We start from the raw sequence: 26,778 nt of genomic DNA, 5'->3' as shown, positions 1-26,778 counted from the left end.
CTGATAATGTAGTTACTACACCACTGATGATGTAGTCACTACACCACTGATAATGTAGTTACTACACCACTGATAATGTAGTCACTACACCACTGATGATGTAGTCACTACACCACTGATAATGTAGTTACTACACCACTGATAATGTAGTCACTACAGCACTGATAATGTAGTCACTACACCACTGATATTGTAGTTACTACACCACTGATAATGTAGTTACTATGCCACTGACAATCTAGTTACTACACCACTGATAATGTAGTTACTACGCCACTGATAATGTAGTTACTATGCCACTGACAATGTAGTTACTACACCACTGATAATGTAGTTACTACGCCACAGATAATGTAGTTACTACACCACTGATAATGCGGTTGCTACGCCACTGATAATTTAGTTACTACGCCACTGATAATGTAGTTATTACGCCACTGATAATGAAGTTACTACGCCACTGATAATGTAGTCACTACACCACTGACAATGTAGTCACTACACCACTGATAATGTAGTTACTACACCACTGATAATGTAGTTACTACACCACTGATAATGTAGTTACTACACCACTGATGATGTAGTCACTACACCACTGATAATGTAGTTACTACACCACTGATAATGTAGTTACTACACCACTGATGATGTAGTCACTACACCACTGATAATGTAGTTACTACACCACTGATAATGTAGTCACTACAGCACTGATAATGTAGTCACTACACCACTGATATTGTAGTTACTACACCACTGATAATGTAGTTACTACACCACTGATACTGTAGTTACTACGCCACTGATAATGTAGTTACTACACCACTGATAATGTAGGTACTACGCCACTGATAATGTAGTCACTACGCCACTGATAATGTAGTTACTACACCACTGATAATGTAGTTACTACACCACTGATAATTTAGTTACTACACCACTGATAATGTAGTTACTTCACCACTGATAATGTAGTCACTGCACCACTGATAATGTAGTTACTACACCACTGATAATGTAGTTACTATACCACTGATAATGTAGTTACTACACCACTGATAATGTAGTTACTACACCACTGATAATGTAGTTACTACACCACTGATAATGTAGTTACTACACCACTGATAATGTAGTTACTACAATACTAATAATGTAGATACTACACCACTTATAATGTAGTTACTACGCCACTGATAATGTAGTTACTACACCACTGATAATGTAGTCACTACGCCACTGATAATGTAGTTACTACGCCACTGATAATGTAGTTATTACGCCACTGATAATGTAATTACTACGCCACTGATAATGTAGATACTACACCTCTGATAATGTAGTCACTACGCCACTGATAATGTAGTTACTACGCCACTGATAATGTAGTCACTGCACCACTGATAATGTAGTTACTACACCACTGATAATGTAGTTACTATACCACTGATAATGTAGTTACTACACCACTGATAATGTAGTTACTACACCACTGATAATGTAGTTACTACACCACTGATAATGTAGTTACTACACCACTGATAATGTAGTTACTACAATACTAATAATGTAGATACTACACCACTTATAATGTAGTTACTACGCCACTGATAATGTAGTTACTACACCACTGATAATGTAGTCACTACGCCACTGATAATGTAGTTACTACGCCACTGATAATGTAGTTATTACGCCACTGATAATGTAATTACTACGCCACTGATAATGTAGATACTACACCTCTGATAATGTAGTCACTACGCCACTGATAATGTAGTTACTACGCCACTGATAATGTAGTTACTACACCACTGATAATGTAGTCACTACGCCACTGATAATGTAGTTACTACGCCACTGATAATGTAGTCACTACGCCACTGATAATGTAATTACTACGCCACTGATAATGTAGTCACTACACCTCTGATAATGTAGTCACTACACCACTGATAATGTAGTCACTACACCACTGATAATGTAGTTACTATACCACTGATGATGTAGTCACTACACCACTGATAATGTAGTTGCTACACCACTGATAATGTAGTTACTACACCACTGATAATGTAGTTACTACACCACTGATAATGTAGTTACTACACTACTGATAATGTAGTCACTACGCCACTGATAATGTAGTTACTACACCACTGATAATGTAGTTACTACGCCACTGATGATGGAGTCACTACGCCACTGATAATGTAGTTACTACACCACTGATAATGTAGTTACTACTCCACTGATAATGTAGTTACTACACCACTGATAATGTAGTTACTACACCACTGATAATGTAGTTACTACGCCACTGATGATGGAGTCACTACGCCACTGATAATGTAGTTACTACACCACTGGTAATGTAGTTACTACACCACTGATAATGTAGTTACTACACCACTGGTAATGTAGTTACTACACCACTGGTAATGTAGTCACTACACCACTGATAGTGTAGTCACTACGCCACTGATAATGTAGTTACTACACCACTGATAATGTAGTTACTACACCACTGATAATGTAGTCACTACACCACTGATAATGTAGTCACTACGCCACTGATGATGGAGTCACTACACCACTGATGATGGAGTCACTACGCGACTGATAATGTAGTTACTACGCCACTGATAATGTAGTTGCTACACCACTGATAATGTAGTTACTACACCACTGATAATGTAGTCACTACGCCACTGATGATGGAGTCACTACACCACTGATAATGTAGTTACTACGCCACTGATAATGTAGTTACTACACCACTGATAATGTAGTCACTACGCCACTGATGATGGAGTTACTACGCCACTGATAATGTAGTTACTACGCCACTGATAATGTAGTTGCTACACCACTGATAATGTAGTTACTACGCCACTAATGATGGAGTTACTACGCCACTGATAATGTAGTTACTACACCACTGATAATGTAGTTACTACACCACTGATGATGGAGTTACTACGCCACTGATGATGGAGTTACTACGCCACTGATAATGTAGTTACTACACCACTGATAATGTAGTCACTACACCACTGATAATGTAGTTACTACACCACTGATGATGGAGTTACTACGCCACTGATAATGTAGTCGCTATACCACTGATAATGTAGTTACTACACCACTGATGATGGAGTTACTACGCCACTGATAATGTAGTCACTATACCACTGATAATGTAGTCACTACACCACTGATAATGTAGTTACTACACCACTGATGATGGAGTTACTACACCACTGATAATGTAGTTACTACACCACTGATAATGTAGTCACTACACCACTGATAATGTAGTTACTACACCACTGATGATGGAGTTACTACGCCACTGATAATGTAGTCACTATACCACTGATAATGTAGTTACTACACCACTGATGATGGAGTTACTACGCCACTGATAATGTAGTCACTATACCACTGATAATGTAGTTACTACACCACTGATGATGGAGTTACTACGCCACTGATAATGTAGTCACTATACCACTGATAATGTAGTTACTACACCACTGATGATGGAGTCACTACACCACTGATAATGTAGTTACTACACCACTGATAATGTAGTTATTATACCACTGATAATGTAGTCACTACGCCACTGATAATGTAGTTACTACGCCACTGATAATGTAGTCACTACGCCACTGATAATGTAATTACTACGCCACTGATAATGTAGTCACTACACCTCTGATAATGTAGTCACTACACCACTGATAATGTAGTCACTACACCACTGATAATGTAGTTACTATACCACTGATGATGTAGTCACTACACCACTGATAATGTAGTTGCTACACCACTGATAATGTAGTTACTACACCACTGATAATGTAGTTACTACACCACTGATAATGTAGTTACTACACTACTGATAATGTAGTCACTACGCCACTGATAATGTAGTTACTACACCACTGATAATGTAGTTACTACTCCACTGATAATGTAGTTACTACACCACTGATAATGTAGTTACTACACCACTGATAATGTAGTTACTACGCCACTGATGATGGAGTCACTACGCCACTGATAATGTAGTTACTACACCACTGATAATGTAGTTACTACTCCACTGATAATGTAGTTACTACACCACTGATAATGTAGTTACTACACCACTGATAATGTAATTACTACGCCACTGATGATGGAGTCACTACGCCACTGATAATGTAGTTACTACACCACTGGTAATGTAGTTACTACACCACTGATAATGTAGTTACTACACCACTGGTAATGTAGTTACTACACCACTGGTAATGTAGTCACTACACCACTGATAGTGTAGCCACTACGCCACTGATAATGTAGTTACTACACCACTGATAATGTAGTTACTACACCACTGATAATGTAGTCACTACACCACTGATAATGTAGTCACTACGCCACTGATGATGGAGTCACTACACCACTGATGATGGAGTCACTACGCCACTGATAATGTAGTTACTACGCCACTGATAATGTAGTTGCTACACCACTGATAATGTAGTTACTACACCACTGATAATGTAGTCACTACGCCACTGATGATGGAGTCACTACACCACTGATAATGTAGTTACTACGCCACTGATAATGTAGTTACTACACCACTGATAATGTAGTCACTACGCCACTGATGATGGAGTTACTACGCCACTGATAATGTAGTTACTACGCCACTGATAATGTAGTTGCTACACCACTGATAATGTAGTTACTACGCCACTAATGATGGAGTTACTACGCCACTGATAATGTAGTTACTACACCACTGATAATGTAGTTACTACACCACTGATGATGGAGTTACTACGCCACTGATGATGGAGTTACTACGCCACTGATAATGTAGTTACTACACCACTGATAATGTAGTCACTACACCACTGATAATGTAGTTACTACACCACTGATGATGGAGTTAATACGCCACTGATAATGTAGTCGCTATACCACTGATAATGTAGTTACTACACCACTGATGATGGAGTTACTACGCCACTGATAATGTAGTCACTATACCACTGATAATGTAGTCACTACACCACTGATAATGTAGTTACTACACCACTGATGATGGAGTTACTACACCACTGATAATGTAGTTACTACACCACTGATAATGTAGTCACTACACCACTGATAATGTAGTTACTACACCACTGATGATGGAGTTACTACGCCACTGATAATGTAGTCACTATACCACTGATAATGTAGTTACTACACCACTGATGATGGAGTTACTACGCCACTGATAATGTAGTCACTATACCACTGATAATGTAGTTACTACACCACTGATGATGGAGTTACTACGCCACTGATAATGTAGTCACTATACCACTGATAATGTTGTTACTACACCACTGATGATGGAGTCACTACACCACTGATAATGTAGTTACTACACCACTGATGATGGAGTTACTACGCCACTGATAATGTAGTCACTATACCACTGATAATGTAGTTACTACACCACTGATAATGTAGTTACTACACCACTTATGATGTAGTTGCTACGCCACTGATAATGTAGTTACTACACCACTGATGATGTAGTTGCTACGCCACTGATAATGTAGTTACTACGCCACTGATAATGTAGTTACGACACCACTGATAATGTAGTTACTACACCACTGATAATGTAGTTACTACACCACTGATGATGGAGTCACTACGCCACTGATAATGTAGTTATTATACCACTGATGATATAGTCACTACACCACTGATAATGTAGTTACTACACCACTGATAATGTAGTTACTACACCACTGATAATGTAGTTACTACACCACTGATAATGTAGTTACTACACCACTGATAATGTAGTTATTATACCACTGATGATGTAGTCACTACACCACTGATAATGTAGTCACTACACCTCTGATAATGTAGTTACTACACCACTGATGATGTAGTTACTACACCACTGAAAATGTAGTTATTATACCACTGATGATGTAGTCACTACACCACTGATAATGTAGTCACTACACCACTGATAATGTAGTTATTATACCACTGATGATGTAGTCACTACACCACTGATAATGTAGTTACTACACCACTGATAATGTAGTTATTATACCACTGATGATGTAGTCACTACACCACTGATAATGTAGTTACTACACCACTGATAATGTAGTTATTATACCACTGATGATGTAGTCACTACACCACTGATAATGTAGTCACTACACCACTGATAATGTAGTTACTACACCACTGATAATGTAGTTACTACACCACTGATAATGTAGTTACTACACCACTGATAATGTAGTTACTACACCACTGATAATGTAGTTATTATACCACTGATGATGGAGTCACTACGCAACTGATAATGTAGTTACTACACCACTGATAATGTAGTTACTACGCCACTGATAATGTAGTCACTACACCACTGATAATGTAGTTACGACACCACTGATAATGTAGTTACTACACCACTGATAATGTAGTTATTATACCACTGATGATGGAGTCACTGCGCAACTGATAATGTAGTTACTACACCACTGATAATGTAGTTACTACACCACTGATAATGTAGTCACTACGCCACTGATAATGTAGTTACTACACCACTGATAATGTAGTTACTACACCACTGATAATGTAGTTATTATACCACTGATGATGTAGTCACTACACCACTGATAATGTAGTCACTACACCACTGATAATGTAGTTACTACACCACTGATAATGTAGTTACTACACCACTGATAATGTAGTTACTACACCACTGATAATGTAGTTACTACACCACTGATAATGTAGTTACTACACCACTGATAATGTAGTTACTACGCCACTGATAATGTAGTCACTACACCACTGATAATGTAGTTACTACACCACTGATAATGTAGTTACTACACCACTGATAATGTAGTTACTACACCACTGATAATGTAGTTACTACACCACTGATAATGTAGTTACTACACCACTGATAATGTAGTTATTATACCACTGATGATGGAGTCACTACGCAACTGATAATGTAGTTACTACGCCACTGATAATGTAGTTACTACACCACTGATATTGTAATTACTACGCCACTGATAATGTAGTTACTACACCACTGATAATGTAGTTATTATACCACTGATGATGTAGTCACTACACCACTGATAATGTAGTCACTACACCACTGATAATGTAGTTACTACACCACTAATAATGTAGTTACTACACCACTGATAATGTAGTTACTACACCACTGATAATGTAGTTACTACGCCACTGATAATGTAGTTACTACACCACTGATAATGTAGTTACTACACCACTGATAATGTAGTTACTACACCACTGATAATGTAGTTACTACACCACTGATAATGTAGTTACTTCGCCACTGATAATGTAGTTACTACACCACTGATAATGTAGTTACTACACCACTAATAATGTAGTTACTACACCACTGATAATGTAGTTACTACACCACTGATAATGTAGTTACTACGCCACTGATAATGTAGTTACTACACCACTGATAATGTAGTTACTACACCACTGAAAATGTAGTTCCTACACCACTGATAATGTACTTACTACACCACTGATAATGTAGTTACTTCGCCACTGATAATGTAGTTACTACACCACTGATAATGTAGTTACTATACCACTGATGATGTAGTCACTACACCACTGATAATGTAGTCACTACACCACTGATAATGTAGTCACTACACCACTGATAATGTAGTGACTACGCCACTGATAATGTAGTTACTATACCACTGATAATGTAGTGACTACGCCACTGATAATGTAGTTACTACACTACTGATAATGTAGTTACTACACCACTGATACTGTAGTTACTACACCACTGATAATGTAGTTACTACACCACTGATAATGTAGTCACTACACCACTGATAATGTAGTTACTACACCACTGATAATGTAGTTACTACACCACTGATAATGTAGTTACTACACTACTGATAATGTAGTTACTACACTACTGATAATATTGTCACTACGCCACTGATAATGTAGTTACTACACCACTGATAATGTAGTTACTACACCACTGATAATGTAGTTACTACACCACTGATAATGTAGTTACTACGCCACTGATGATGGAGTCACTACACCACTGATAATGTAGTTACTACACCACTGATAATGTAGTTACTACACCACTGATAATGTAGTTACTACACCACTGATAATGTAGTTACTACGCCACTGATGATGGAGTCACTACACCACTGATAATGTAGTTACTACACCACTGATAATGTAGTTACTACACCACTGATAATGTAGTTACTACACCACTGATAATGTAGTCACTACGCCACTGTTAATGAAGTTACTACTCCACTGATAATGTAGTTACTACACCACCGATGATGTAGTCACCACACCACTGATAATGCGACTACTACCTCAGTGACGATTTTTTTTTAACTGTCCCTGGGCTCAGTAGCTACATCGTCAGACCGAGTCGACTTGCTTAAGGCTTAGTGGACCACGGGGAAAGAGCGAGAGACGAAAATCTACGACCTCCTGTATACCAGGCGAGGTAGTAAACATCTCCTAGCCACCGTGAAGATGATGATGATTATGATGATGAGGGAGATACACGAAAACTCTAAATATACAGCAGCAGGCGTCAGAGGCGGGATCAAATCCACGACCTCCTGTATACCAGGCGAGGTAGTTAACATCTCGCCACCGTGAAGATGATGATGATTATGATGATTAGGGAGAGACACGAAAACTCCAAATATACAGCAGCAGGCGTCAGAGGCGGGATCAAATCCACGACCTCCTGTATACCAGGCGAGGTAGTTAACATCTCGCCACCGTGAAGATGATGATGATGAGGGAGAGACACGAATACTCTAAATATACAGCAGCAGGCGTCAGAGGCGGGATCAAATCTACGACCTTCTGTATACTAGGCGAGGTAGTCAACTTCTCGCCACCATGAAGATGATGATGATTATGATGATGAGGGAGAGACACGAAAACTCTAAATATACAGCAGCAGGCGTCAGAGTCGGGATAAAATCCACGACCTTCTGTATACCAGGCGAGGTAGTTAACATCTCACAACATGTGGGAGGGAAAGCCACGCGGGGTAGGGGAGGGACAGGAGGGAGAGAGGGAGGGATGGAGGGAGGGAGGTGACGTGACGTGGAGAGGTTCACGAACTCACTTGAGCTGCCGTCTCCTTCACACCTCGCTGCTCGGGCGGTTTTGCCGAGTCACAAATCAAGACTTGCTCCTTGCCTCCATAGCACTGGGTCAAACACAGGTACCACACGGTCAGCACCATGGACAGCTACCTGATGAACAGCTGCCTCCTGCCTGCTGTGTTGACGATCAGCACCACGGACAGCTCCTCCTGCCTGCTGTGTTGATGATCAGCACCATGACAGCTCCTCCTGCCTGCTGTGTTGATGATCAGCACCATGACAGCTCTTCCTGCCTGCTGTGTTGATCATCAGCACCATGACAACTCCTCCTGCCTGCTGTGTTGATCATCAGCACCAGGACAGCTCCTCCTGCCTGTTGTGTTGACGATCAGTACCATGGACAGCTGCCTTACTGCTACATCCTGTGAGCTCTGTTCGTGATCAGATCAATGGGGAGCGACTTCAAGCCTGCTACGGTAATGATCTAGAAGCATGGACGGCTACAGCTGCGTGCTACGTGAATTATTAGAACCACAGACACGATGCACATTGCACGCGACGTTTCTGATCTTTACACGGCTCGCAGCTGCAACCCACTGCGAGACACGGGTAATTCAAGCTAAGCCGTCGAGGCTTAGATCCTCAGAGGTGGCCTTTGTCTGTCTCTATGAGGCACGGACTACACCGTCTTTCACCACGCGGAGTGGGATCTATTCAGCTTGAGTCAAACAAACTAAATTGAACATTGATCGACCGAAAGGTCCCCCAACGCAGGATGATGCTCCTGTCGCAAGAACAAACAACTCGTCGCTAGGACGCAACTGCCGTGAAGATGCCCGCCAGGCCTCATCCAGCAGTGAGTAGGATCTAAGGGGGCTGCTACGATGTTCAGATTGCAGCAGCAGCAGCAGTAGCAGCAGCAGCAGCAGTAGTAGCAGCATCAGCAGCAGCAAGCAGCAGAAAGCAGCAAGCAGCAGCAGAAGCAGCAGTAGTAGCAGTAGTAGCGGCAGCAGCAGCAGCGGCAGCGGCAGCAGCAGCAGTAGCAGCATCAGCATCAGCAGCAGCAACAGCAGCAGCAACAGCAGCAGCAGCAACAGCAGCAGCAACAGCAGCAGCAGCAGCACCAACAGCAGCAAGCAGCAAGCAGCAGCAAGCAGCAAGCAGCAGCACCAGCAGCAACACCAGCAGCAGCAGCAGTAGCAGCAGCAGCAGGAGCAGCAGCAGTAGCAGCAGTAGCAGCAGCAGCAGTAGCAGCAGCAGTAGCAGCAGCAAGCAGCAGCAGCAAGCAGCAGAAGCAGCGGCAGCAGCAGGAGCAGCAGCAGCAGCAAGCAGCAAGCAGCAGCATCAGCAGCAGCAGCAAGCAGCAAGCAGCAGCAGCACCAGCAGCAGCAGCAAGCAGCAAGCAGCATCAGCAGCAGCAGGAGCAGCAGCAGCAGCGGCAGCAGCAGGAGCAGCAGCAGCAGCAAGCAGCAAGCAGCAGCAGCAAGCAGCAAGCAGCAAGCAGCAGCAGCAGCAGGAGCAGCAGCAGTAGCAGCAGCAGTAGTAGCATCAGCAGCAGTAGCAGTAGTAGCAGCAGCAGCAGTAGTAGTAGCATCAGCAGCAGTAGCAGTAGTAGCAGCAACAGCAGCAGTAGTAGCATCAGCAGCAGTAGCAGCAGCAGTAGCAGCACCAGCAGCAGGATCAGCAACGGAAACAAAGAGGCGACCCGCCTCTGGCTGGCGACAGATTGCGAGCCCCATGAATATGGAGCCTCTCAGAGTTGTACAACCTGTGCACGTGAATGCCAGAGTTGACTATTAAACCGCGAGTTTGAATATTTCAGGCCAATTAATCGTTCCCCTCTCTCTCTATATATATGTATATAATATCGTAATCTGACCCATCCTCCACACACTCATGTGGTCGTATATACGCTGCTGGCGCACACGCCACGATTGTTGTTCCGCGGATCATTGTACACGTGCAACAGAAGGTCAACACACGCGGACGCGCGCACGCACGCGCACGCAGACAAAGATCACCTGTACAGCCCTTGCCACCGTAGCGACAGCTGCTGTCACCGTGATACCTATTCTTGGGTTTTTCGGTAAACTCACCATGTAGGTAAAAAAATAAAACTAAAATTAATAAAAGTAAAATAAAAATCACGACGTTTCGGAGGCAACACAAGCTTCCGTCTTCAGGTGGAACCGTCACAGCCACGACTGCTGCATCAAGTAAATGAGAAATTCCAATAAAACAGTCCTTGTATATATACTGGTTGAGGGTGGGAGGAGCCAAGGTAGGCCCTGGATAGTATCGTGACACCTGCCAATGCAGAGTGAGACTACCGTGTGGTGAAAAGCACCCACGCCCGGCCGCCTTTGTCTCCAATCCCCCCCTACACCCCCCCCCCCCCACCAAGCCTGACTGGCATTGCACCACCGACGTTGGCAAATGCGTGGGGGAATCGAACTCGTGGGGGAATCGAACTCGTGGGGGAATCGAAGTCTTGTGCCAACGCCCCAACCCCCCCTCCCACGCAAAACACAAATCATCTCACGCATCCCTTACCATGTTTCTTGCCCAAGCCCCCCCCCCGTCCAGCTCCCTACCCCTGTCGGATTGTGTGAGGCTAACAAGGTGATAATGGAACTTCACCTGCCTCACCATCCCCCACCTCCCCGCCATAGGAACGTGGCATTTCCACCACTGTCTGAAGGCTGGTAATGGGAGGTGAGCACCAATGGATCGATGCGTGTTTTGATAACTAAAGTTTACTCAGTGGAAGCCTCAATCAAGATCTGAGTTTCTTTCTCAATGAGTCTCTGGGTCAATTTTATAATGAGCCGTGAATCTCTTTCTCAAAGAGTCTCTGAGACTATTTCTCAATGAATCTATGTCTCAGTGATTCTCTGTCTCAGTGATTCCCAAGTCTCTTTCTCAATGAGCCTCTGAGATTATTTCTTAATAAGTCTCTGTCTCAGTGAGTCTAGATCCTCTTTCTCAATGAATCTCTTTCTCAATGAGTCTCTGAGACTTTTTCTCAAAGAGTCTCTGAGTTTCTGTCTCGTTGAGTCTCTGGGTCAATTTCTCAATGAGTCTCTTTCTCAAAGAGTCTCTCTTTTTCAATGAGTCTTTTTCTCAATGAGCATTTTTCTTCATGAATATTTTTTTTCAATGAGTCTCAATGTCTCTTTCTCAATGAGCCTTGAGACTATTTCTCAAAGAGTCTCTGAGTTTTTGTCTCAATGAGTCTTTGGGTCTATATCTCAAATTGTCTCTCAGTCTCTTTCTCAAAAAGTATCTGAGTCTCTTTTTCAATGAGTCTTCTTCTCATATAGTATTTTCCTTAATGAGTATATGTCTCAATGAGTCTCAATGTCTCTTTGTCAATGAGTCTCTGAGAATATTTCTCAATGTGTCTTTTTCTCAACGAGTTTATGTCTCAATAAGTCTCTGAGACTATTTCTCAACGAGTCTCTTTATCAATGAGTCTATGTCTCAATGAATCTCTGTCTCAGTGAGTCTCAAGTCTTTTTCTCAATGAGTCTCTGAGACTATTTCTCAATGAAATTCTTTCTGAATGAGTCTCTTCTTCAATGATTCTCTGTCTCAGTAATTCTCGATTCTCTCTCTCAATGAGCCTTTTCTCAGTGAGTCTCTGTCTCAGTGAGTCTCTGAGACTTTCTCGATGAGTCTCTGACTCTCTGTCTTAATGAGCAGTGATTATTTTTTCTCAAAGAGTCTCTGAGTTTCTTTCTCAATGAGCTTTTTTCTCAGTGAGTCTCTGTCTCAATGAGTATTTGGGTGTCTGTCTCAATGAGTCTCTGAGACTCGTTCTCAATGAATCTATGTCTCAATGATTCTCTGTCTCAGTGATTCCCAAGTCTCTTTCTCAATGAGCTTCTGATATTATTTCTCAATAAGTCTCCGTTTCAGTGAGTCTCAATTCTCTTTCTCAATTAATCTCTGTCTCAATGAGCCTCTGAGTCTCTTTCTCAAAGAGTCTCTGAGTTTCTGTCTCGTTGAGTCTCTGGGTCAATATTTCAATGAGTCTCTTTCTCAAAGAGTCTCTCTTTTTCAATGAGTATTTTTCTCAATGAGCATTTTTATTCATGAGTCTATTTTCTCAATGAGTCTCAATGTCTCTTTCTCAATGAGTTTCTTCCTTAGAGAGTCTCTGAGTATTTTTCTGAATGAGCCTCAGAGACTCTTTCGCAATGCGTATTTTTCTCAAAAAGTTTATTTCTCAATGAGTCTCTGAGACTCTTTATAAATGAGTCCCTGTCTCAGTGAGTCTCGATTCTATTTCTCAATGAGTCTAAATGTCTCTTTCTCAATGAGTTTCTTCCTTAATGAGTCTTTGAGTATATTTCTCAATGAGTCCCTGTCTCAATGAGTCTGAAACTTTTTCTCAATGAGTCTCTGTCTCAATGAGTCTCTGAGTTTCTTTCTCAATGAGTCTCTGTCTCAGTGAGTCTCGATTCTCTTTCTCAATGAGTCTCTTCGAGATTTTTTCTCAATGAGTCCCTGTCTCAGTGAGTCTCTGAGACTCTTTCTCAATGAGCCTCCGGGACTCTTTCTCAATGCGTATTTTTCTCAATGAGTTTATTTTTCAATGAGTCTCTGAGACTATTTTTAAATGATTCTCTTTCTCAATGAGTCCCTGTCTCAGTGAGTCTCTGATAATCTTTCTCAATGAGTCTCTGTCTCAGTGAGTCTCTGAGTTTCTTTCTCAATGAGTCTCTGTCTCAATGAGTCTCTGAGTTTCTTTCTCATGAGGGTCCTGACGTTGCTGACGTTGCCCTCTCGTGTTGCGTGACGCCTGCCCACACACAGCGGCCGCGTCTGTCGCGAACAACATCGCTGGGCCTTCAGCATCGACACGACAGCCCCCCCCCACCCCCCCACCCTCCCCTCCCCCCCCCCCACCTGCTTGAGGAGCTCGTCGACTCCGGCTTTGAGCGACGTGAGCAGCGGTCGGATGTTGAGGCGCACGAGGTCCCCCAGCGGCTCGCCGCGCCCGCGGGCCCCGTCGCTCCCCAGCGCCACCGCCCAGGTGCGCAGGAGCGCACGCGCCAGCGCCAACACCTCGTCCGTCTACGCAGGACGGGGGGCGGGGGGCGAGGTGGAGGTGGAGGAGGGTTGAAGAGCAGGTGGAGTGCGGAGGAGGTGGAGGAGATGGATAGGAGGTGGAGGAGATGGATAGGAGGTGGAGAGATGGATAGGAGGTGGGGAGATGGATGATGATGATGATGAAGAGGTCAGTCGCACATTGCACTGTGAGTCCCACACACACTCACTACCAGCCCTCCACATACTCAGTCAGCCCCCCACACTCACTGTCAGCCCCCCACACTCACTGTGAGCCCCCCACACACTCAGTCAGCCCCCCCACACTGAGTCAGCCCCCCACACACTCAGTCAGCCCCCCACACTCACTGTGAGCCCCCCACACTCACTACGAGCCCCCCACACTCACAACTACCAGCCCCCCACACACTCACTACGAGCCCCCCACACTCACCACTACGAGCCCCCCACACTCACCGGCTTGTGGTTGATGTTGCTCAGGTCTGGCAGGAAGGCGCTGGGGCAGGCGAGAGCGGGCGGGTTCCTCGGGTTGTGCCGCTCCCTCTCGCCCACGTGCTTGCTCTCCTGTCGGGAGGATCAAGTGCACAGGTGAGGGGGGGAGAGTAGTGGAGCGGGGGGCACGCGGAGAAGGGGGGGGGGGCGGGAGGGCACGGAGGGCTGGCATGAGGAACATTCAGGGCGCCACGGTGCCAAGATGTTAACTCATCATCATCATCATCACCGTGACGAGATGTTAACTCATCATCATCATCACCGTGACGAGATGTTAACTCATCATCATCATCATCATCACGGTGCTGAGATGTTAACTCTCATCATCATCATCATCACGGTGCTGAGATGTTAACTACCATCATCATCACGGTGCCAAGATGTTAACTCCCATCATCATCATCTCTGTGCCAAGATGTTAACTCTCATCATCATCATCATCTCGGTGCCAAGATGTTAACTCTCATCATCATCATCATCATCTCGGTGCCAAGATGTTATCTGTCATCATTATCATCATCACGGTGACGAGATGTTAACTACCTCGCCTTGTATTCAGTAGGTCGTGGGTTTGATCCCGACGCCTGTCATATATTTTGGAGTTTGCGTGAAGTGTCAAACGCCCGCCGGCAGGAGGTCACGGGACAGACCCAGGTGCCATGGGTTGACTGACTGAGATGACTGGCCGATGCACCACCAGTGCCGCCTACTGTGCCAACGTGCTGTGTTTTATCCACCCGGCGCTCCGCTCGTTGTTGTGAGCGTCGCTCCTCTGCCCTCCATTGTTGCTGGAGGGCGACTGCCTCCAACTGCCCAGTAGCAGTGTCCTTCACGAGCCTCCTCCACAGAGGCCAATCTTGACACCACTGGTACCAGTCATTGGCAAGTCAACTCAGCTCCATATCTTCTTGTGGAGCTGAGTGTGTGTGGCGCCCGTTTAGCTCCCTCTATCCGGCCGAACAAAAGCTGTTTAGGCATGCGGTGGCTGGGCATGCGGGCTACATGACCCAGCCAACGCAGCCTTGCCTGCTGGAGGAGCTCACCGATGGGACTTTGTCTAGATCTTTCACGGATTTGTGAGCTCCTCACACATTCCAGCCTGGTTAAACCCAGGATTGATCGTAGGCTGGTCAGCCTGAATGTTTCTAACTGGCGAAGATGTTCCATTATGGGGGTCTACGTTTTGCAAGCATGGAGAAGGGAGGGAATGACCGTGGCCAAAGAAGACCCGAAGCTTCGTGAGGAGTGACAGACCAGGTGGCTTACACACAGCGTTACGCAACCGATGAAAAGATAATGCTGCTTCACTGATTCGGAGTGAGACCTTTGTTGTTAAACCAGAGCCGGTCTTGATCACACTCCGCAGGTATGGGAAACTCTCCACTCTCTCCACTACTGCCCCATTACCAATTGAGAGTTGTGGGGGTGGAGTGTCTGATGGTACAAAATACCCAGGCAGGTGCTTAGTTTTGGTGGGGCTGATTGTAAGGCTTCACCTCTTAGTGTCACGCTCCAGGTTCAGCAGCAGCACCTCCATCCCCTCCTCTGAGTTAGCAGCAATCACCAGATCATTGGCATACATACCGTGGTTGACCAATAGGGAGCCATCCTTTGACCACACCCAGGCATCGAACAGCCTCCCATTGTATCTGCACCAGGTGGAAATTCCTCCGGTACAGCCATCGAAAGCTTCCCAAACTACTTGGTCGAAATAGATGTTAAATAATGTGGGAGCCAAAGGACATCCCTGTCGCACCCCAAGGTTAACAGGGAATGGCTTCGACACCCGGCCACATAGTTTTACCCGGGCCTGCTCACCATCATGAAGGTCCTTAATGATCGTGAGCAGAGGGTCAGGGACTCCGAAAGCACGAAGAACAACCCAAGAGCCCCTACTGATAGTATCATAGGCCTTGACCAAGTCAATGAAGCAGAGATGTAGGTCTTGTTGGAATTCCCTACACCTCTGTTGTAGCGGACGGACAGAAAATATGGCATCTGTGCAGGACCGTATTGGGGCTCCGCAAGCCTCTCCTCAGTGTGCCTAGCAAGGCGATGTTGAATAATCCTTGCCAGGACCTTTCCCGGCACACTGAGGAGTGAGATGCCCATGTAGTTGTTACAGTCTGTGCGGTCCCCCTTCTTAAAGAGGGGGACCACCAGGGCATCCTTCCAATCCTGCGGAACCCGTCCAGTGGTCCAGACTGTTGTTATGATGTCATGTAGGGCAGTCTGTGCACAAACGCCACCCTCCCTCAGCATTTCGCTTGGGAGATCATCTCTGCCCGGTGCCTTTCCTGGTCTCAGACTCTGGATCGCCTTCAGTACTTCCTCAACAGATGGCACCTCAGCCAGCCACTCACAGGGGTTGACTTCCTCCTCCAATATTTGAGGCACCGCAGCCTCACCCCCCTCCCACCTACACTCGCCCACCTACACCCCCCCACCCACCCACCAACCTACACCACCCCACTTACACCCCCCACCTACACCACCCCACCTACACCTGCCCCACCTACACCCCCCCACCCACCCACCAACCTACACCACCCCACTTACACCCCCCACCTACACCACACCACCTACACCACCCCACCTACACCACCCCACCTACACCCCCCCACCTACACCCCCCCACCTACACCACCCCACCTACACCCCCCCACCTACACCACCCCACCTACACCCCCCACCCACCCACCAACCTACACCACCCCACCTACACCACCCCACCTACACCTGCCCCACCTACACCCCCCACCTACACCACCCCACCTACACCACCCCACCTACACCACCCCACCTACACCACCCACCTACACCCCCCCACCTACACCCCCCCACCTACACCACCCCACCTACACCACCCACCTACACCCCCCACCTACACCACCCCACCTACACCCCCCACCTACATCCCCCCACCTACACCCCCCCACCCACCCACCAACCTACACCACCCCACCTACACCACCCCACCTACACCACCCACCTACACCCCCCACCTACACCCCCCCACCCACCCACCAACCTACACCACCCCACCTACACCACCCCACCTACACCACCCACCTACACCCCCCACCTACACCCCCCACCTACACCCCCCCACCTACACCCCCCACCTACACCCCCCACCACCCCCCACCTACACCACCCCACCTACACCCCCCACCACCCTCCACCTACACACCCCCCACCTACACCCCCCACCTACACCCCCCACCACCCCCCACCTACACCACCCCACCTACACCACCCCACCTACACCCCCCACCTACACCCCCCACCTACACCCCCCACCTACACCACCCCACCTACACCACCCCACCTACACCACCCACCTACACCACCCCACCTACACCCCCCACCACCCCCCACCTACACCCCCCACCACCCCCCACCTACACCACCCCACCTACACCCCCCACCACCCCCCACCTACACACCCCCCACCTACACCCCCCACCTACACCCCCCACCACCCCCCACCTACACCACCCCACCTACACCACCCCACCTACACCCCCCACCACCCCCCACCTACACCCCCCACCACCCCCCACCTACACCACCCCACCTACACCCCCCACCACCCCCCACCTACACACCCCCCACCTACACCCCCCACCTACACCCCCCACCACCCCCCACCTACACCACCCCACCTACACCACCCCACCTACACCCCCCACCTACACCCCCCACCTACACCCCCCACCTACACCACCCGCCCTACACCCCCCCACCTACACCACCCCACCTACACCACCCCACCTACACCACCCCACCTACACCCCCCACCACCCCCCACCTACACCCCCCACCTACACCCCCCACCTACACCACCCCACCTACACCACCCCACCTACACCCCCCACCTACACCACCCCACCTACACCCCCCACCTACACCACCCCACCTACACCACCCCACCTACACCCCCCACCTACACCACCCCACCTACACCACCCCACCTACACCACCCCACCTACACCCCCCACCACCCCCCACCTACACCCCCCACCTACACCCCCCACCTACACCACCCCACCTACACCACCCCACCTACACCACCCCACCTACACCACCCCACCTACACCCCCCACCACCCCCCACCTACACCCTGCCCCACTCACGTATTGGCGGTAGGTGTCGTACGAGAGTGCGAGGAGGCGCGCCGCCTGCCTGACGCTCTCCTCCAGGGTCTGCGGGAAGGACATCACGGCCCGGCCCGTGGGGCCCACGGAACGGCCCGTGGGGCTCGCGGCACGGCCCGTGGGGCTCGCCGAGGCAGCCAGGAGGAGGAGGCAGCCGAGAGAGGCGACGGCCACCAGCGGTAGGCACGGCGGGGTCGCTCCTGGGACGGGGGTGGGGGCGGTGGGGGGGAGGGGGTGGGGGGAGATGGACGCGTGTAGAGAGAGCACGCAGAACAGGTTAGCAGATCTCACACTCAGAGACCACGTCTCACACGCACACACAGAGACGAGGTCTCACACACACTCACACACACACAGAGACCACGTCTCACACGCACACACAGAGACGAGGTCTCACACACACACACTCTCACACACTCAGAGACCACGCCTCACACACACACAGAGACCAGGTCCCACGCGCGGCAATGTGTATGGTGAACGCCAGTGGTCTAGGAGAAATCCCACGACCACTCACTCACTCACACACTCACTCACTCACACATTCACACACACGCTCACACACACACACACTCACCCACCCAGCCACACACTCACTCACACACTCACTCACACAATCACTCACTCACACACTCACTCACACACTCATCCACTTACCCACACACTCACTCACTCATCCACTCACCCACACACTCACTCAAACACTCACTCACACACTCACTCACACACCGACTCACACACTCACTCACTCACACTCTCACACACTCACCCACTCACACACTCACTCACTCACACACACACTCATCCACTCATCCACTCACCCACGCACTCACTCACACACTCACTCACACACTCATCCACTCACCCACACACTCACTCACTCATCCACTCACCCACACACTCACTCACACACTCACTCACACACTCACTCACACACACACCCACTCACACACTCACTCACTCACACTCTCACACACTCACCCACTCACACACTCACTCACTCACACACACACTCATCCACTCATCCACTCACCCACACACTCACTCATCCACTCACCCACACACTCACTACACTCACTCACACACTCATCCATACACTCACTCACACACTCACTCACACACTCACTCACTCAGTCACTCACTCACTCAGTCACTCACTCACACACACACTCACACACTCACTCACTCACACACTCACTCACACACTCACTCACACACTCACCCACACACTCACTCACTCATCCACTCACCCACACACTCACACACACACTCACTCACACACTCACTCACACACTCACTCACTCACACACTCACTCACACACTCACTCACTCATCCATACACTCACCCACACACTCGTCCACACACTCATCCATACACTCACCCACACACTCGTCCACACACTCATCCATACTCACCCACACACTCACTCACACACTCATCCATACACTCACCCACGCACTCACACACCCACACACTCACTCACACACTCATCCATACGCTCACCCACACACTCACCCATACACTCACCCACACACTCATCCATACACTCACCCACACACTCACTCACACACTCATCCATACACTCACCCACACTCCCACTCATCCATACTCACCCACGACCACTCACTCACACACTCATCCACTCATCCATTCACTCACCCACACACTCACTCACCCACACAATCACCCACACTCATCCATACTCACCCACACACTCATCCATACTCACCCACACACTCACCCACACACTCACCCACACAACAACAACCGCCATTCGCCACTAAGTGGCGCTTGTGCCAGGCTAGGTGCACGTTAAGGCCACGTGAAGCGTCGACCGCCCGCTGGTAGGAGGTCACGGGACAGACCCAGCAGTTGCCACGGGTCGACTGACTGAGATGACTGGCCGATACACCACCTGTGCCCCCTACTGTGCCTATCTGCTGTGTTTTATCCACCCGGCGCTCCGCTCGTTGTTGTGAGCGTCACTCCTCCACCCTCCGTTGTTGTTGGAGGGCAACTGCCTCCAACTGCCCAGTAGCGTCCTTCACGAGCCTCCTCCACTGAGGCCGATCTTGACACCGCTGGTACCAGCCATCGGCAAGTCCACTCAGCTCCACGTCCTCCTGTACCACATCACTCCATCTCTTCTCTAGCCCGTGCCGGCCGAACAAAAGCTGTTTAGGCATGCGGTGGCTGGGCATACAGACAACATGACCCAGCCAATGCAGCCTTGCCTGCCGGAGGAGCGGACCGATGGGACTTTGTCCAGATCTTTCAAGGATTTGTGAGCTCTTCACACAATCCAGCCAGGTTAAACCCAGGATGGATCGTAGGTAGGCCAGCCTAAATGTTTCTAACCGGCGAAGATGTTCCATTAGGGGAGGTCCACGTTTCGCAAGCGCAGAGAAGGGAGATAATGACCATGGCCGAGAAGACCTGAAGCTTCGTGTGGAGCGACAGACCAGGTAGCTTCCACACACGACTCACCCATTGACACGACGGTCAATGGTACAGTGTATAATAACAAATAGTATAACATTTATATGCTTAATACAATGTACAAAGTAATATATAGTATCGTAATTGTATATTAAACATATAGCAGTGTGATACACATTAGGGTGGGTAGAATAATACATAGTGTTATATTAAAATGTATAAGGTATAGGTTGGTTTATAGCAATACAGTATGTAATTTAATGTTGGGTTCATCTATGGCAGTATATAGTACGGTGTATGCTCGTGTGATGTAAGAGAATAAAGTTTAGATGGAAGCATATTATATAATTTTTACGACGTAGAATTGTAATGTATTACTTGCTGTTAGTAACTCAGCTTATTGTAGAGTATAGTAAGTATACTGATGGTGCTATGCAGTTTATACTTTAGTTTTTATGTAGTTTATACTTTAGTTTTCTACGTGGTTGTTTAGTAACTGCAGCTACATACTATTAACATTCCTTTCCTTTGTTAATGCTACTCCCTGCACCCTCCCTTGGTGCTGCTGATCCTGCATAATGCATGGGCATAATATGACTTTGAAACTCCCCCGCCCACCTCCTACGCATTTCCCATGAATATGCTAAATTCCTCTTGATATGCACATTGTTTTTGTTAAGGTGCTCCTCTTACACCTCCAACCCAGCTTATATATAAGCTCCTAGCTTGGCAGTGTCTCATTCTTCACCTGAAGACGGCCGCTTGCGTTGTAGCCGAAACGTCGTGAGAATTATTTTATTTTATTATGTTTTATTTTTATTATTTTATTACTTCCCTTCTACGTGACTTTACCGAAAGAACCAAGAAGATGAAAAGACACATAGTTCACTGCTTTAGCCCCACACCGGTGTGTTGAAGAGTGAAACCACAACATTCACAATTTTTGAGTCGTACGACGTTTCGCTGGTAATTGCATCCAGCATCATCGGGCAATTCGCCAGAATGGTGAGGCTCTGCTGTGTCTCCCGTTCTTATATAGAGCAGCAGCAGGGTGACGTCATCATTAACTCATCAACTCATCAGGTGCAAAGATTTGAGGGGGGGGGGGGGTATTGTAATTATATACTAGATTAGTAATCAGGCAGTTGTTACGATGCGAGTTGTAGATTAGTAATCAGTTGGCATGTGTTTTATTGTGATTATGCTACATTAGTAATCAGTTAGTGTGTGTTTCCCCTATAAGGAATTGTAATGTGTTATTTAATAATACGCTTCGAAGCCGCACTAAGCCTGTAGCTGTCTGAGCGATTAAAGTTATTTCTGTTTCTCTCAATTTCAATGGATTCTCTAATTAGTCTTTGCCAGTAGTAACTAGTTTTACACAACACTTCAACGTTGTCAAAATCAATTGAGTGTCCCTGTTGGCAAGCATGTTCTGTCACTGCCGACAGTTGTGTTTGCGATAGTTTAATATTTTTCTGGTGTTCTTTTAGTCTTACACTAACGTTACGCCCTGTCTGTCCAATATAGCATCTGCCACATACACAATTAATCCGATATGCACCTTCTGTTGATAATTTAGGTAATTCGTCTTTAGTGCAAGTTACTAGTTGTTGAATTTTGTGTACTGTACCAAATCTTACTGTAATGTTTTGCTTTTGCAAAACACGGGCTAATTTGTCAGTTACTCCTGAGATAAATGGTATTTTTATTGTTTTAACAATCTGATCGCTTTCAGCAGTTTTGCTTTGCGATCGTGATTTGGCATTCAGTGCTCTGTTAATTTGAGCATTATTGTAGCCACTCTGTCTTAGTGCTTCTTTAACATGTTTAGAGAAGTCCCGACGGACGTACTCGTAGACGGAGGTAAGTTAAGGGCTTCCGCCAGGGTTTATTAAAGCTGTTACAATATTACACAGCAGGGTACACAACTCCCAGGGGCTAGGGGTCCTACTCTGAGTCCGGGTCCCTGCCGGCTAGCTCCGGTCTCTCTCTCTCGTGTCGGATCGTGGACTCTGCCGACTCCACCGAGCGGAGAGAGAAGCACCTCTACGGCTACCACCGGCTTCTCCCCAGACTCACCACTCGATCCCTCTCTCTACCCCTGGTTCCCTCTTCACCCTGCTTACTCTACCCGTTCCCACAGTGACCCCGCTTACGTCACGGGGTATCCCTTAAGTACCCTAGGAGACGTGACGTCATCGCACTGAACGGCACACCTGACGTCACGTCCCCATTTTACTCCTCTACACACGTTTAATCTCTCTCACTAGACTTTCACCATCTGACACTGTTTTAGCCCGATGTATGAGCGTCTTGATGCTGCTCTATATAAGAACGGGAGACACAGCAGAGCCTCACCATTCTGGCGAATTGCCCGATGATGATGGATGCAATTACCAGCGAAACGTCGTACTCAAAAATGGTAAATGTTGTGGTTTCACGCTTCAACACACCGGTGGGCTAAAGCAGTGAACTATTTGTCTTTTGTCAACGTGACACTTTTTTTACTGATTGGCCGTGTCGGGTGGTGGAGGGTTACGACACATTTATAAATAACGCGATCTGAACCCAAAAACGTTCATTATGAATAATAGTGGTCGCGAAAGCCTACGTGTTAAACTGAAAGTACACTCACCCACTCACTCACCCACACACACACACTAACCCATACACTTTACACATTCATTCACCCACTCATACACTCGCCCACAAACTCATCCACACTCTCACTCACCCACTCACTCACAAACTCACTCACACACCAACCCACACACTCACTCACTAACCCACTAACTCACCCACTCACACACGCATTCACCCACTCACTCACGCACCAACTCACACACGCACTCACCATCTCATATCCTCACACATTCACCCACTTACACACCAACTCACTCACTCACTGACCCACTCACTCACTCACTGACCCACCCACTCACTCACTCACCCACTCATGCACTTACACATTCACTCATCCACTCACACACTTACTCACTTACCCACTCACATACCAACTCACTCACACATTCAATCGTACACATACTCACTCACCCACTCACGCACTCGGTCACCCATTCACCCACTCACTCACACACCAACTCACACACTCACTCACTGACCAACTTACACACTCATCCACTCACACACTCACTAAAGTCACCCATTCAAACACTAACCTACACTCTCTCACTTACCCACTCACTCTCTCACTGACCCACCCACTCAATCATCCACCCACACACTCACTCACACACTCACCATCTCACACACTCACTGACCCACTCACTCACTGACCTATTCACACACTCACTCACCCACTCATACGCTCACTCACCCACTCACACTTACTCACTTACCCACTCACGCACCAACTCACTTACACACTTAATCACACACTCACACAGTCACCCACATACTAACCCACACAATTTACACACTCACCCACCCACCCACTCACCCACACACTCACCCACACAATCACCCAATCATCCATTCACACACTCATACAACAACAACCGCCATTTGCCACTAAGTGGCGGTGACGTCACCACGACGCTTGTGCCAGGCTATGTGCACGTTGAGGCCACGTGAAGTGTCAAACGCCCGCTGGCAGGAGGTCACGGGGCAGACCCAGGTGCCACGGGTCGACTGACTGAGACGACTGGCTGATGCACCACCAACTCTGCCCCCTACTATGCCAACTTGCTGTGCTTTAGCCACACAGCGCTCCGCTCGTTGTTGTGAGCGTCGCTCCTCCGCCCTCCGTTGTTGTTGGAGGGCGACTGCCTCCAACTGCCCACTAGCAACAGCAGCGTCCTTCACGAGCCTCCTCCACTGAGGCCGATCTTGACACCGCTGGTACCGGTCATTGGCAAGTCCACTCATCTCCACGTCCTCCTGTACCACATCACTCCAATATTCTCTAGCCCGTGCCGCGCCCGTTTAGCCCCCACCATCCAGCCGGACAAAAGCTGTTTAGGCATGCGGGCTACATGACCCAGCCAACGCAGCCTTGCCTGCCAGAGGAGCTCACCGATGGGACTTTGCCCAGATCTTTCAAGGATGTGTGAGCTCCTCACATAATCCAGCCTGGTTAAACCCAGGATGGATCGTAGGCATGCCAGCCTAAATGTTTCTAACCAGTGAAGATGTTCCAGCTGAGACCATGCCACTAAGGGTTTGAATAGGGTCCTGGGTGTACACCCACCACCGGAGTGGAAGAATGGCAGGTGCATCCTACAGATGACAAGTCGATGGTCAGTGGGCAGATCAGCTCCACGGTAGGTTCTGGTGTCAAGGACATGGGCCCACTTCCGCTGTTCCATCACTATGTAGTCCAGCAGATGTTCTTGCTTGGACCCGGCATGCATCCATGATGTTGTGTGGATGCGCCGATGCCGGAACAGCGTGTTGGTAATTACAAGCCCATGGGCTGCACAACAATCTAGCAGCCTCCTGCCGTTGTTATTGCGCTGATCTGCAGACCAGGTGCCAGCATCATGACCAACTCGGGCATTGAAGTCAACCAACAAGATGACTCTATCCTGAGGGGCCACTTTAGCGAACATCTGTGACAGGAGGTCATAGAAGGCATCTGACTCATCGGCCTTGCCTGCATCCCTCCACGGATGTTCATCTTCGGTGGGGGCATAAGTAACCACAACCACCACTCCTCGCCTCTGGTTGATGGGAAGGCGAGCCCAAAGTAGTCTGGGACTTACAGCTTCCCAAACCTCACCGCCACGCTCCCACGCCCCCTTAATGTTTTGTTCAGAAGACGAGCCACTCCCTGTTGTTTGGCAGTCTCCTGTCCCGAGAAGAGGACTGTCCACCCCTCATGGTGGTAGGAGCCAGAGCCGGTCCACCGGACCTCCTAAATGCCACAGAGATCCAGGCGGTACTATTCCAGCTCCCGACAGAGGAGTGACAGCCTTTCCTCCGCAGTGATTGTTCGAACATTTTACGTGGCCACCCGTAGTGGTTTTTTGTTGTTTCTGGAGGAGCCCCGAGGATAAGGATTCAGTCTCCTGGATCCGCCAAATGGGGTTTGGCCAGGAGACATCATAGACGCCTGTTCCCCTGGGGCCTCCGGCACAAGCTTATTTATTACAAATTTCAGTCGTGGTTTAGCGGTAATTAATTGAAGGTGGAGGGGTTAACAGCCCCTCTCACCCATCCAGAGCCCCCATTTGGCCACTGTGGTGGTTACAAACGCCATGAGGGGAAAGGCCAATCTAAATTGGCCCTCCCCCCCACGGCACTGCCCACCAGAGTGTTGCCGTCCTACACTAACGAGGAGGTAGGGGGTTGTTTCTGCCGTACCCACTAACACACCCACACACTCACCCACACACTCACCCACACA

General features: G+C 47.8%; 2 protein-coding genes across 2 annotated transcripts in view; one reads left to right on the top strand and one right to left on the bottom strand.

Moving 5' to 3' along the window:
• Positions 1-26,778, top strand: part of LOC144737186 (MAM and LDL-receptor class A domain-containing protein 1-like) — a 328,015-nt gene that overhangs the window by 183,445 nt on the left and 117,792 nt on the right. The window lies entirely within an intron of this gene.
• Positions 1-26,778, bottom strand: part of LOC144737176 (uncharacterized) — a 66,190-nt gene that overhangs the window by 11,111 nt on the left and 28,301 nt on the right. The window contains exons 5-8 of the mRNA XM_078619898.1: positions 18,947-19,167; positions 14,772-14,879; positions 14,154-14,321; positions 9,260-9,343 (exon numbers count right to left, since the gene is read on the bottom strand). Of these exons, the coding sequence (XP_078476024.1) occupies positions 9,260-9,343; positions 14,154-14,321; positions 14,772-14,879; positions 18,947-19,167 (581 nt within the window). The remainder of the gene's footprint in view (positions 1-9,259; positions 9,344-14,153; positions 14,322-14,771; positions 14,880-18,946; positions 19,168-26,778) is intronic.

Source organism: Lampetra planeri, chromosome 65 (assembly GCF_965212315.1).
Source record: "Lampetra planeri chromosome 65, kcLamPlan1.2.h2, whole genome shotgun sequence".
In the NCBI taxonomy this organism is placed as follows: domain Eukaryota; kingdom Metazoa; phylum Chordata; class Hyperoartia; order Petromyzontiformes; family Petromyzontidae; genus Lampetra; species Lampetra planeri.
The sequence above is the reverse complement of the archived record's forward strand: the minus strand, read 5'-3'. Positions and strand labels throughout refer to the sequence as shown.